The sequence below is a fragment of the Penicillium riverlandense genome (assembly GCF_028828495.1).
Source record: "Penicillium riverlandense strain IBT 135883 chromosome Unknown utg000008l_segment0_segment0, whole genome shotgun sequence".
NCBI lineage: Eukaryota > Fungi > Ascomycota > Eurotiomycetes > Eurotiales > Aspergillaceae > Penicillium > Penicillium riverlandense.
Genome location: NW_026643199.1, coordinates 1,258,921 through 1,271,169, shown reverse-complemented (window position 1 = coordinate 1,271,169; position 12,249 = coordinate 1,258,921). Strand labels below are relative to the sequence as shown.

Below are 12,249 nucleotides of genomic sequence, written 5' to 3'. Positions count from 1 at the left end.
ATGACTCGGGTCTTCGGTCTTCCCACCGTATACCACAAATGCAACGGGCGGCCTAGCCCCACTCCCATCGAAAGCCAGCGATAGATTACAAACTTTGTAGTGTTAATTGACAACTCTCTTCTTTCATATCTTTCAAGAAGACCAAAAATCTACAGTATGGCCGACTATGAACCCGTTCAGTTCTTCGACATCTTCTCCGATCAACCAGGTCTGCAAGCTGCCCCGCAATCGAACCACCGAACATCCAGACTAATGCAATTCATCCCAGGCGCCTCTAAATCATGGTCCCATAATACTTTAAAGATTCGAGCAGTGCTCAACTTCAAGGGCGTACCCTACACCCAGAGCTGGATCTCATACCCGGATATCGAGCCCCTCGTCACCGGCTTGGGCTTGCCGCCTAATGAACAGGGAAGACCATACACCCTGCCAGCAATCATTCACAAGTCCTCAGTGACCTCGAACCCCAACGGAGCCATGATGGATTCGCTTCCGATCGCCATACACCTCGACAAGGTATTCCCGTCCCCGCCGCTATTTCCATCTGGCTACGCCAGCTACGCACTGGTCATCGCCGTGGGCAAGATCGCGAGTCTTCTGGAGCCCGGGTTCCGGCCATTAATCATCCCGCGCGTGGCGGACCATCTGGACCCACGGGGACAGAAATACTTCCATGAGACGCGGTCTGCGGCCCTTGGGAAGCCCTTGTCGGAGATGAGGCCGACAGACAAGGAGAGTTTGGACAAGATGTGGAAGTTGGTCGAGACCGAGTCCGCGCCGCTGATTAAAATGCTAAAAGGAACGGAGGGGAAGAAAGGACCGTTCTTCGAAGGCGAAAAGCCTGGATATGCGGATTTGTTGTATGCTTGCCAACTCGCTTTTATCGAGCGTTTCGATAAGGAGCTCTTTGAGAAGTTCTTGAGTCTAGGCAATGGTGAATTCAAAGCGTTGTACAATGCTTGCTTGCCCTGGTTGGAGGGCCAGGGCGAGGACAAGGAGTGGCCGATTCCCCAGACTGCCTCGTCCTAAGTATAAGACTCTAATGGGACGAGATTTTATAGAACATCAATATCATTGGAATATATCGCACAATTAACGAATGAGAAAGGCTCCAATGAAGCACAGGTTATGTAACTCAGAGTGGTCATTGGGGGAAAAAAGCAACTATGATCAGTCATCTGCCTATGTACTGCATGTGCCTAGGCGAGCAATAGTCCACTTTGTAATGAACCTTGCCGTCAGACCCGGGGCGCGTTTCGCGGAGAAATCCATCAGAAATCACCTTTAGACCCTAAAATTATAACCCTGTACACACAGCTCCCTGGACAGAGGAATCCAAAGCTTCCTCATTCGTAAACAGATCAAAGCACCCAAAATCCATCTCCAAATCCGGGATATAGTCCCAAGATAAAGCAGAAGAAGTCTGGTGATTATGCTCCTGCTGTTGCTGCTGCTGCCTATTCGTAGCTACCTCCAGACTCCGCGCAATATTCAATAAAGGACGAGTCGGTGAATCGACAACTGGTGATGCCCGAAGTACTTGGACCAGTCGACGGAGATAACCAGGGATGTCTACACCGTTTTGCAGCATATTTTGGGACAAGTCTCCCTGGTGCCGTGATGCTTTCACCAAAACGACACAGGCGAAAGCAATCATTGTCCCCAGATATGCCGGAAGGGTTTCAAGCCATGGCCACGGCTGGGTGTTATCGACTATACAGCCGACGATAGACAAGGCACTTTTCAGAGCTCCCTGAACAAACCGATTCACCCCAGTCGAGGACTCAGCCGATAATTTTGACCTTGTATCTTCCTCCGGCGACGGTCCACGGAAGATATGCGAGTAGAGATATAGCCTTGCAGAGTGGAAATAAAGATCGAAGACTCGACACGAGAAAGTATTCGTCGTCGATGCATCGCTGAAGGAGAGCATATCCAACCATTCCACATACCAGTGCTCATACGAATCATTCAGCTGAGCCAATTCCGCGCCTCGCTGACTGGCAACATGCCACTCAATATCAGCGCCAAACATATCAAGGACTTTGCTGCTGAGTGACCACATCTCCACCTGGCTGATAAGCGTCATATCAGACGGGTTGGTGAAGTAGCTTTGTAGGAAATCGCGGGGTTTACGCAATGATTGAAAGTCCCGGGTTAGTGGCGGGCGACCATGGCTGAGGGAGCTGTGGTGGTCGCATAAGTAGACGAGCCAGTAGAGCCGCGTGCGGTCGTAGCAGGCACGCTTTGTGTGTGGCATTTTGGTGATGCATCTGTGGAGGTCGAGTTCGGTTGCGATTCGGACGGCTTTTCTTTTATTAGAGACGTGATGATATACTTGGGAATATGGACGGAGAGGAGTAGAGGGACTTACCTAGACTATTCAGTGCTGTCGAGACTTCGTTGAGCCAGACAGCGCCAATGCAGAGAGCGCGCACATCGTCAAATGTGTGCCTAATTGAGAATACTTTTCCAGACACTTGGGTTGTGAAGTATTTGAGTATATGCGCGTAGTGCTTCGAGCCAGTGCATAGAGCAGATACTGTGCAGATGGCGGCAAGTAAGAGCGGAGATCGTGCTCGTATGATTGGAAATGTATCGCTTTCTGCAATGATATGGTGAATACACGGGTCTAGATGCTGCCTGTAAAATGCGAAGAAGTCCTCGGCCTCCTTGTGCGGGATCAGTCCACACGAAACCAGATCGGAAACCTGTCCTGGTTGTCTCCCAATATCGGTCAACGTGAGACTAATCATTGACGACGCTGGAAAAGCTCCCAGACTACAGGACAGATTCAATGTGGCATTGCTGGATGTTTCCGAAGATGTATGAGGTGCAATGCTGGATCTGTCTGCTTCGAGATTGGCAGGGCCCTGCGACGGTGGCGAGTAATTGACACCAAATGAAGAAACAATAGAGGGCTGATTGGTACTCTGCCTGAGAGCCTGCTCAAGCTGAGCCATCCGGCCCTCCATCTTTTCCTTCCATGACACGTCGTTCTCCAAAAGCATCTGTAAGCTCTTGTTGACCGTGCATGCCAGCCCGCGAGCTTTACAGCGACTGCATGGCGCCTTATTATCATTCATATGGCATTTTATCTGCCACAAGTGTTAGCTTGGCAATTGATCCCCAGCACTGGGCACTCACCTTGAGTTTCCGGCACAGAACACACGCGGTGATCTTGCGCGAGATATCGGGCATTTTGCGGTCGCCGAATGAGTCGCGCAGCGTCATTGCTGCGGATGGAGACATGTTGGCGTCACATTAGCAGTATATTTGTATTTGAAAAATGAAAATTATCGAATTGCGTGATGGAGGGACGATGGATGGGGGTTTATGATGCCCCACCACGGTCTTCTTGCCGTGGCCTTGTCCAATGAGCTGCGAATATCGCATGGTGTAGAGTGAGGGTTAAGGTAACTATAAGCTAGCACCTATGCAACCAGGGATGCCTTTAATATTATAATCGGAGAGTTATTCAAATCATTGGATGTTTGTCTATTTGTTTCGTATAGATGAATTCGACCTAGATGAGGCCTCCAAGGTATATGCGGATAGCATCATCAAGCTGACTAGCAAGGAGCAGCAAAATGATAGAACAATAAGCCGAGCTTGGATTATCAGGTAAAAACTATGATGCAATGCTGCTATGAACCAATAAATTTGTAGTACCCTACCACAAGTATCTACATATTCCGCCCACCAGTAACCCGGATAGTCTCCCCATTAACATACGAGAACCACGGGCTAGCAACACCCAGAATGGACCTCGCCGCCTCCTCAGGGCTAGCCGGGCGTCGCAGCGGGATATCCGGATAGGAGTTAGCCTCGGCAGCCTTAGGATCGGAGCCATTCTTAGCGTCAAGCTGCTTGCCGGGGATACCGAGGGCCACCTTGGTGCCGTCGGGTTGGGTAATAAAAGCACCTGCCTCCTTGGCGGCCGTCAAACGGGTAGTCACGTAGCCAAAGGCGATGGTGTTGGAGCGCACGCCGAAGGCAGGGCCCCATTCTTTGGCGATGGTCTTGGTCAGGCCGACAACACCGGCTTTGGCGACGGAGTAGTTGGTTTGGCCGCTGTCATTCATTCATTCGCTTAGCCGAAGGAGCAAAAATAGGTGAGAGGGACAGGGAAAGGAACATACGCATTGCCGTGGATGCCGCTCGTGCTACTGATGTTGATGATCACGCGCGGCTCCTTGTCCTTGACGCGGAAGTAAGGCGCCGCAGCACGCACCAGCCGGAAGGGCGCCGTGTTGTGCACTGCCAGCATCGTCTCCCATTGCCTATCGGTCATCTGCGGGTGATCCGTTAGAAATGGCGTTCATACACGTATCCATGTTAGAGACGAAGACTAACCTTGTGAACGACTGCGTCCCATGTAAACCCGGCGTTGTTCACAATGATATGGATCTTACCGCCACCGAACTCGGCAGCGCGCTTCACTAGATCATTGATGTAGTTGGCGTCCAGGACATCGCCGACGACAGCGAGGGCGCGCCCGGGCTCGACGGCGTTGATGGCGTCAGCGACGCCATTGGCCTTCTCTATTTGGGAGTGAGCTTGATTAACCGAAGTCCAGGAAGAAATCACGTACTGGCATCAATGTCCGCGACGATGACCTTTGCACCCTCGTTGGCGAATAGCCGCGCAGCCTCGGCTCCGATGCCTTGGCCCGCGCCGGTGATGATGGCGACCTGGCCGGCCAGCACACCGGCAGGGTAGTTGAGGTGCTTGTTCACCTGGGCGATACGGTCTTGAGGAGCCATTATTATTGTACTGGGTATGTGTGATGGATAAGAAATCCGTGAGGGAGAAAGTGCGGGGCCCAGGGATTTATACAGGCTCTGGTTGTTTGTCGGCGATTCGAGATGGAAGTGCCGAGGCCCGCCCATGGCCCGAAAGTGTGGGGAACCAAATCGGCGATATGTATGCGCTCAAAAGAAACTACGTTGTGTATTTCTTTCTGTAGTAAATAATTCTCGAAAGTGCACAATATGATTATGTTCCCAACATCGTGGTACGGTCTGGAATTCGACAATGTCCGCCCCTATAAGTAGACAAATTACATGACCATTTACCTTCTCATGCCACCACAGATACAATCTGCCGACGACATCGAATACAAAAATGCCTCCACCGTTGCTTCATAGCCCACGACTATGGACAAGAGACAGCTGCTACCAGGGGTGCTGTTCAGAAAATCGGGGTCCAGATCCGGGACTGTTGCACCAAATGACATCCAGCCGATGCGGTCCTCGGTTGTTGTCGGCCCGGTAGATCTCTCACCATCGACCGTCTTTGGTGATAAAAGAGAGGCTGAGTTGATGGCGACCTTCAACGCTGATAGTACACTCCGGCATTGCAGTAATAGGCCCCGGATGAGAAATTTGCGGATCTGCCGGTTCTCTTCATAGCCGATCTCATAGTATCCATAGCGAAGACCGGGTCCGCTGTCCGGCCGCGAGGTCCGAGATGTCTCCTGCGACACCCAATACTCGAACAACTGTAACGTGAGATTGAGGGCCGAGATCGTCAGGAGTAAATTCGAGCTATCTTTGGCGCACTTGCTGCACTGCAAGAACATTTGGCAAGCATAGAAAGAGGTCCTGATAGCCTGCAGGCTGTGGTCGAATCGCAGCGGAACCGGCTGAGCGACCAGATGGCTGAGCCGGTCCATGTGGAACAGGTGCCTTTCCACGCACTCGCATGGTGGCTGGAGATAGGAAGAGGAAATTGAGTCCACCAGTGACAGACCAGAAGTTTTGGCAGTCATGGAACTTTGGGATAAGAACGTGGGCGTGGCAGGGGTATTGGGATATTCAAATCCAGCAGGGGGAGATGCGCAGCTGGGATCCATGACATCGGCTAACGCTGAGCCATCCAGCCTCTGTAGCGTCTCGGGCCTCAGTTGCCCAGGGCAGAGAGATGTCTCGAGCGTTGCGGCACTGTCGAAGCTTCGTGAGCTTTCCCACAACCCCGACTGGCCTGACATCAAACACACCTATTAAAAAATCCTGACTTAGCATGGATAAACAAGACAGCAGAAGAAAGAAATGAAAAAACTAACATCATCGTCGAGCGGCTCAGAAAATCGGCCCGTATAGACCGTTGGAACGAGTGGCTCCATATCAGCCACCGGCCCAGACCCTCGTCCCGAACGGAATCTACAACCCGACTTTTCTTCCTGAAGCTGACCCAATTTCCGGAGCGTGGCTCGGTTTTTGCTGCCCTTCGGCTTGCCGGACCGGTTGGCGAATCCGTACTGACACTGCAGGCCGTGGCGTAGACACCGGGTGCAGGCGTTCTTGCCGGATAAGTTACACTTCACCTTGGATTGTCGGCAGTTCTCACACGCAGTTCGCAGTTTCGGTGCATCACGCGCCAGGTACGGATTGCCATACGGCTCAGCCAGCATCGGACCGATAGTCAACGACTTTCCGAGAAGCAAGACCGAAATGATGATTGACGGGTCTCGAGGAGCTTCATTTCTTGGATGACTGTGATGACCGTCCGCTCCGTATATAAACCAGGACTAAGTTCAAGCTCTAACGCCCATGGCAGAAACAATGTCACTCTGACATTCGGATTCCTGGGACCCGACGACAGCCGCATAAACCGTGTCAGCCGCTGTGAAACCCCAGACTCTCCATCTGATCCACTGCGCATGAGAGGTGAAGCAAAAGGTCCCCTCCTACTGATGCATTGACGGATCTGCTTGGCTGGTCTTCCTATTTTTGTGCAGCTCGTGATAGGAGGCGGCGCACGAACTCGACGCTCAAGGTCCCAGGCTGGCGTCACACACTGTGATGCAACATCGTAAACGAAAGTAAAATAAACAAGTCTGGCTCCTGGCGAGGGAGAACCCTCGCCGGCCTCTGCCATGTGAAAATATAGACAAAAAAAAGGCCTCCGTTGACCCGATCAAGTTCTTTACAGAGCTTCACAGCTGCGTTCTGAGGCATCGCGCGGTCATCGTCGCACACGCCGACCTCGAAAGTCCGGGTCCTCGTCAGCAGGGTCCCTCGAGTCCAACGAAGAGGCGATCGCGCCACATACACTACAGTGTGAAAATGTTTCATTTCATGCTATTCTAATTGCCATGAGTATGCTGTCCAACCTCCCCCGGTAGCTGTGCGCGGCCTTCTAAAGAGGGTCCCGGCTCAGCTGCGTGGAATCTGACACATTTCGGCCGTCCCGCTGTGCCGATAGTCGAAGGCCTTGAGCAAGCCTGTCAGATGGGCCACCGCTGCGCAGACCACTAACACATGAAAGATCTGATGGGAGCTACCCCAGATGTCAAACTTACCCGGCCGCAGGCGCTCCGGCACTCGGGCTGCGTAGATTGATGCGCCGAGAATATACAGAAAGCCCTGGAGGAGTAACCACTCGAGACCAATTTGCTGCCGCATGCGAGCAAACCCGAACTTTTGAAGACCATGGAGGACAGGAAAGGCGGCAGACAGACCCATTCCGACGAACATGGTCGCCCGAAACGGTCTCCAGCGAGGCGTGCGGAACTGTGGAAGGATCGAGACACAGGCACAGCCCGCTCCGATAGTACAGATCATGGTCCAGTAAAGTTGCTGGAGGTCGGGAACGCAGTAAAATCCGTAGAAAACACTCGGGATAAAACTGCCCACGATGAGCCCCACGATCCCGAGGTAGTCGAGGCCATTGCCTATCCGAGCAACAGCAGGTGAGTGGTTGGAGATCGTGTGGTAGGTCGCAGACATGCTCAGACAGAAAGCCGCGCCGGCGAAGAAGCATATGAAGGCAGCAATGTCCGAATCCGCAGCTGTCTGGTAACGCGGCGCGAGAGAGCGGTGCAATTGATATGCCGCGGGTACGGCCATCAATCCCGGCAATAAATGAGAATATATGTTGACGGTTTCATTGTGAAGGTAGCCAAGTGATTGGAACGAGGCGATGAAAGAGGACGACGGCGGCCGATAGCCCGTGTGAATGTGTTGGTTGTCGCGCTGCCAGGCCGGTAGATCATCCCAATGCAGCAGCCTTCGGACGACCTTGGGCGGGGTCTCCAGGACCTCCGTGGCGATAGCGGTAGACTGGTCAGAGTCCTTGCGCTCTGGACGACGTTGACGGGCCATGGCTCACATGCAACGTCGTAGTAGGGCTGTTGCAGGCGAGTTGGAAATTGGTGGAATTGCGGAGAATCGGACACGCACAGCAGCTGGTGAGTTGGCGAGGAGCGTGGAGAGAGTGCAAAGGGGGGTATCAGAGGCTATAAAACAGGGAAATCATACAACAGTTGGGGCATGTGTTCTTCGTTGGGGCACAACAGGCAAAACCTCGGTCCCGGCTGGGCAAACAGTGCAAACACGATAGTTAGATAGCCCGATAACGATACGGTGGTTTCTTCCTTCTTCACCAATGCAGCAGCCAAAGACCCAGGGCAGCCGGCTGCGGCCGATCGCAGATTCCCTGGAGAGTGTCGGGTTTGTGTCCAAGGGCGACAAGAAACTGCTCGACCACAAAGCCCAGCAGGACTACTTTGACAAGATTGTCGAGCGATACATGAGCTTCTGCGCCCGCCACGCCAAACACCTGGATGCCGCACTGGCCTCGCTGCCCACCAGTCCTTCGGCAGATGCAACTTCCAACCCGCCCGCCGCGCAGCCCGCAAAGACGAAAACAAAACCCTCCACCGAAAAGGGTGTCCCGCCACCTTCGGCAGAGCTGTCCACCCTCCTCTTGTCCCTCCGCAAGCTCCGAGAAGCCCTCCTAGCCACGGCCGCATCCACCCCCATCGCCTTCTCCCAGCGCGTTCATGTCTTCTCAATCCGCCTATCCATCCTCACCCAACATCCACCATCCTACTTCCCGTCCCTGCGCCACGTCCTCGACAAGCTGCACTCCCCCTCACATCCACTGCCCGACTCGGAGATCAAGGAGCTGGTCTCATATCTCATTCTCGATTATGCCTGTCGGCAGAGCGACATGGTAGCGGCCTTTGAGCTGCGCGCACAGGCACGTCGCGAGCATGGATTCCAGTCCCAGACTGTTGATGACGTCTTGCGCGCACTGATGCACGACAATTGGATAGTCTTTTGGCAAATCCGCAAGAGTGTTGATTCCTATATCCGAGCTGTGCTGGACTGGGCCGTGGATCGAGTTCGGAGGCATGCTCTCAAAGCTGTGGGAAGTGCGTATCTCAGCGTCCCGATCAGCTGGGTATTGGGTGGCTGTACGGGGAACGACCAAAGCTGGACGTGGGAGAAACTGGTCGACACGGAGAAGCTGGGCTGGCAGAGAGAAGGAGACCGGATTATCATTCGAAAGCCCAAACCACGGCCTCCGCCAGGACCACTGCCGAGAAAGACGGATGGATCATAGAGGTTGCGGACTGCAGAGGAGCATCTCATGCTCTACTTTCGCATAATTGAAGAGGAGTAAGGCGTATTTGGTGGTTCTTCAGTGTGTTTTTGAATATGGTTGATAAGCATCGGGCTGTTCTTGGGAGCAGCTATATTCTTAGCACGGGTTGTGTCTTCATGAATAAATAGATCATCACCATAACGGCATTTTTACAGAGAGCCCCAGGCCACCAAAATCTTCATTGCGAGTATCATAGTTTCAAATCCGCATTCGGCCGATCCAGGTTCGTGTGCCCGGACACGGGCTGTTGGGCGATGGAGGCAGCCAGCTGCCCTTTCAAGTTACTCGCGCCATCAGAGCAGAGCTCGTAGACCGTCGACAGGTTGAAGACCAAGCTGCTAAAGGAGTGATTGGCCGACACTTGAGATTCAAGGAGCACGCGAGCCTAGGGTATGTCAGTAAGCCCCAGGAGCAGTTTTGGGAGTACAACATACCTCATCCAGTCGACCCGTGTACAGGAGGCACACTGCCAGGTTCTGAGCGACCAGCGCGTCATCCGTCCGAGTTCCCTCCTGCTGAAGAGCCCGCCATTCCTCCACTGCGGTGGGATAGCGACCCTCCGCCATACTCAAGAGCGGCCGGAGCAGAGCAGCTTCTCTGGAGGACTGGTCCTCGGCACTGAAAATCTTGCTGGCCGCATCTATATCCCCAATCCGCAGCAACAGAAGCGCCTTTCTCATTTTGGTCATGTTGGTCTCTGGACTGGAATCCCGCAGATTATCGAGTGACCTTTTCGCCGCATCTAGATCGCCCATTTCCACCAGCGCATTGACGCTCCGAAGGCCAAGATCTGCTAGTCTGTGTCTCCAGATTTCTCTTTCTGCTTCGGGAATATCGCTCCTCATAATTTCTCTCCGTGCTTCGAGGCCAATCTCATATAACCCACCAATACTCCTGCGGGAATCACCAAATCCGATGCTCTGCAGCCTCACAGCTAGAACTCTGAGTGGCCAAGGGACGATATGGCGCAGGTAATGCTCGACGGGATGATGGCGCTCCTTTTCCGTCTCCGATTTATCAAAGTTGGAATCAATGTAGTAAAAGCTCGAGTTTAGATCCTCCAGGGCCTTGGATTCCTGTGCTGCGAGAAGTGCATTTCCCGACAGTTCCAGGGAGGCAAGCCGTGAATAAAACAGGGCAAAAATCATTTTGATATTCGTCGGCGTCATCAGAGAAGAAGTCAAGATGGCGCCGGCGAAATGCGCGGCGATGAGGAACCGGCCCTCCGCTAGCAGTTTCTCGAGGACGCTCAGAGATGCGGAGAGCGGCTCGCCTGGATTCAAGACGATAAACTCGGAGCGCAGGGGTGACGGGATATCAATAGGAGATAGTGTATGGTAGATGTTTGGTCGGAGAAGGAAGGAAAGATCCTTTCCTAAGGTCTCTGGGAGATCATCGGGGGCCAGCGGATCCAACTCGTGGAATGTATCCCCCGAAAAGTCATCGATACTGGGCAATAGTCGTAGTGGTGAAGCGGGAGAAGCGGGCAAGGTGGGGGAAAGTGGGCTGGCCAGAGTCAGCTTGTCTGTGATGCTAGTGATCTAATTCCAGAGCTCATGGCTTACTGTTCTGCTCCATCTAACGGGCCGCGGGTGGCACTCCGAGGCCGTGAAGCTGGAAAGGCGTTAATTAGGATTCCAGACAGAATCATTATACAGGAACACTCTTACACCTGGAGGCATTGCGATGGTGTTTTGTCGAGACCGAGTCCATGTTGCCCGACGAGCAATGGATGTGTTTGTCTGTTTGTCCTGCTCCGATGCGCGTGATAAGGCCCCGTTTCTGCCGGGAGCGGTCAGCGGTGGGTCTGGCCGCAACTGGCAAGCTGGCGGACTGGGACTAAGTAAGCTCCCTATTATTCTTCGATTCTTCCCTGGACGCCATTCCACTCTGTCTCTTTTGTTTTGCCCATTGGGTGTTGGTTTGAGTAAAGCACAATTCCAAGATGATCGCCACCAAGAACAAGTACTCGGTGATCCTGCCCACCTACAATGAGCGTCGGAACCTCCCTATTATTGTCTGGCTGATCCAGAGGACGTTCAACGAGGAGTACGGACAACTTCCTCCCACTTTCTGACCCAATTGCACAACTAACATCGCTCACTACAGAAAACTCGACTGGGAGGTCATCGTGGTCGACGACGGCTCCCCGGACGGCACCCTTGACATCGCGAAGCAGCTCCAGAAACTCTACGGACCCGAGCACATCGTGCTGAAGCCCCGCGAAGGCAAGTTGGGTCTAGGTACCGCCTACATCCACGGTCTGAAATACACAACGGGCAACTTCGTAATCATCATGGACGCCGATTTCAGCCACCACCCGAAGTTCATCCCCGAGATGATCAGGATCCAGCTGGAGACGGATGCGGACATCGTGACGGGCACGCGCTACGCCAACCGCGGGGACATCAAGGGTGGCGTGTACGGATGGGATCTGTTCCGCAAGTTCACCTCGCGCACGGCCAACCTCATCGCGGATGTCATGTTGATGCCCGGTGTCAGTGACTTGACCGGCAGTTTCCGACTGTACAAGAAGAGTGTTCTGGAGAAGGTGATTACCAGCACCGAGAGCAAGGGATACAGCTTCCAGATGGAGATGATGGTGCGGGCGAAGGCCATGGGGTACAAGGTGGCAGAGTGTCCTATTACTTTTGTGGATCGGCTTTACGGGGAGAGCAAGCTGGGTGGCTCGGAGATTGTCGAATACCTCAAGGGCGTGCTGAACCTCTGGCTGAAGGTTTGAGCTTTGTGTGATTATTACGAGCCGGGTTGATCTCTAACTCGGTCATATACCCCCCGATCTTCGATTTTCTTTTGTCTCTTCGATTGTACCCTGTTGGGGTGGTGTTTTGA

At 53.3% G+C, this 12,249-nt stretch overlaps 8 protein-coding genes across 8 annotated transcripts; 3 read left to right on the top strand and 5 right to left on the bottom strand.

The window, feature by feature from the left end:
- Positions 1–156: 156 nt before the first annotated feature.
- Positions 157–1,029, top strand: N7474_009507 (glutathione S-transferase family protein; the record flags this gene model as incomplete). The annotated part of the gene is made up of 1 exon (XM_057200917.1): positions 157–1,029. The coding sequence occupies one exon, from the start codon at positions 157–159 to the stop codon at positions 1,027–1,029; it is 873 nt and encodes a 290-aa protein (XP_057048904.1).
- Positions 1,030–1,297: 268 nt separating this feature from the next.
- N7474_009506 (Zn(II)2Cys6 transcription factor) lies at positions 1,298–3,252 on the bottom strand (the record flags this gene model as incomplete). The annotated part of the gene is made up of 3 exons (XM_057200916.1): positions 1,298–2,312; positions 2,371–3,098; positions 3,148–3,252. 3 exons carry the CDS (start codon positions 3,250–3,252, stop codon positions 1,298–1,300), a joined length of 1,848 nt encoding a protein of 615 aa, XP_057048903.1.
- Positions 3,253–3,686: 434 nt separating this feature from the next.
- On the bottom strand, positions 3,687–4,766 carry N7474_009505 (SDR family NAD(P)-dependent oxidoreductase; the record flags this gene model as incomplete). The annotated part of the gene is made up of 4 exons (XM_057200915.1): positions 3,687–4,074; positions 4,143–4,294; positions 4,357–4,544; positions 4,595–4,766. 4 exons carry the CDS (start codon positions 4,764–4,766, stop codon positions 3,687–3,689), a joined length of 900 nt encoding a protein of 299 aa, XP_057048902.1.
- Positions 4,767–5,074: 308 nt separating this feature from the next.
- On the bottom strand, positions 5,075–6,415 carry N7474_009504 (Zn(II)2Cys6 transcription factor domain-containing protein; the record flags this gene model as incomplete). The annotated part of the gene is made up of 2 exons (XM_057200914.1): positions 5,075–6,001; positions 6,068–6,415. The coding sequence occupies 2 exons, from the start codon at positions 6,413–6,415 to the stop codon at positions 5,075–5,077; spliced, it is 1,275 nt and encodes a 424-aa protein (XP_057048901.1).
- Positions 6,416–7,160: 745 nt separating this feature from the next.
- N7474_009503 (hemolysin III family protein) lies at positions 7,161–8,108 on the bottom strand (the record flags this gene model as incomplete). Its single annotated transcript, XM_057200913.1, has 1 exon — positions 7,161–8,108. The coding sequence occupies one exon, from the start codon at positions 8,106–8,108 to the stop codon at positions 7,161–7,163; it is 948 nt and encodes a 315-aa protein (XP_057048900.1).
- Positions 8,109–8,391: 283 nt separating this feature from the next.
- N7474_009502 (uncharacterized protein) lies at positions 8,392–9,354 on the top strand (the record flags this gene model as incomplete). The annotated part of the gene is made up of 1 exon (XM_057200912.1): positions 8,392–9,354. One exon carries the CDS (start codon positions 8,392–8,394, stop codon positions 9,352–9,354), a length of 963 nt encoding a protein of 320 aa, XP_057048899.1.
- Positions 9,355–9,586: 232 nt separating this feature from the next.
- N7474_009501 (uncharacterized protein) lies at positions 9,587–11,047 on the bottom strand (the record flags this gene model as incomplete). The annotated part of the gene is made up of 3 exons (XM_057200911.1): positions 9,587–9,781; positions 9,831–10,902; positions 10,962–11,047. The coding sequence occupies 3 exons, from the start codon at positions 11,045–11,047 to the stop codon at positions 9,587–9,589; spliced, it is 1,353 nt and encodes a 450-aa protein (XP_057048898.1).
- A 294-nt stretch (positions 11,048–11,341) lies between these two features.
- Positions 11,342–12,139, top strand: N7474_009500 (dolichyl-phosphate beta-D-mannosyltransferase; the record flags this gene model as incomplete). The annotated part of the gene is made up of 2 exons (XM_057200910.1): positions 11,342–11,445; positions 11,506–12,139. 2 exons carry the CDS (start codon positions 11,342–11,344, stop codon positions 12,137–12,139), a joined length of 738 nt encoding a protein of 245 aa, XP_057048897.1.
- Between the last annotated feature and the right edge of the window lie 110 nt (positions 12,140–12,249).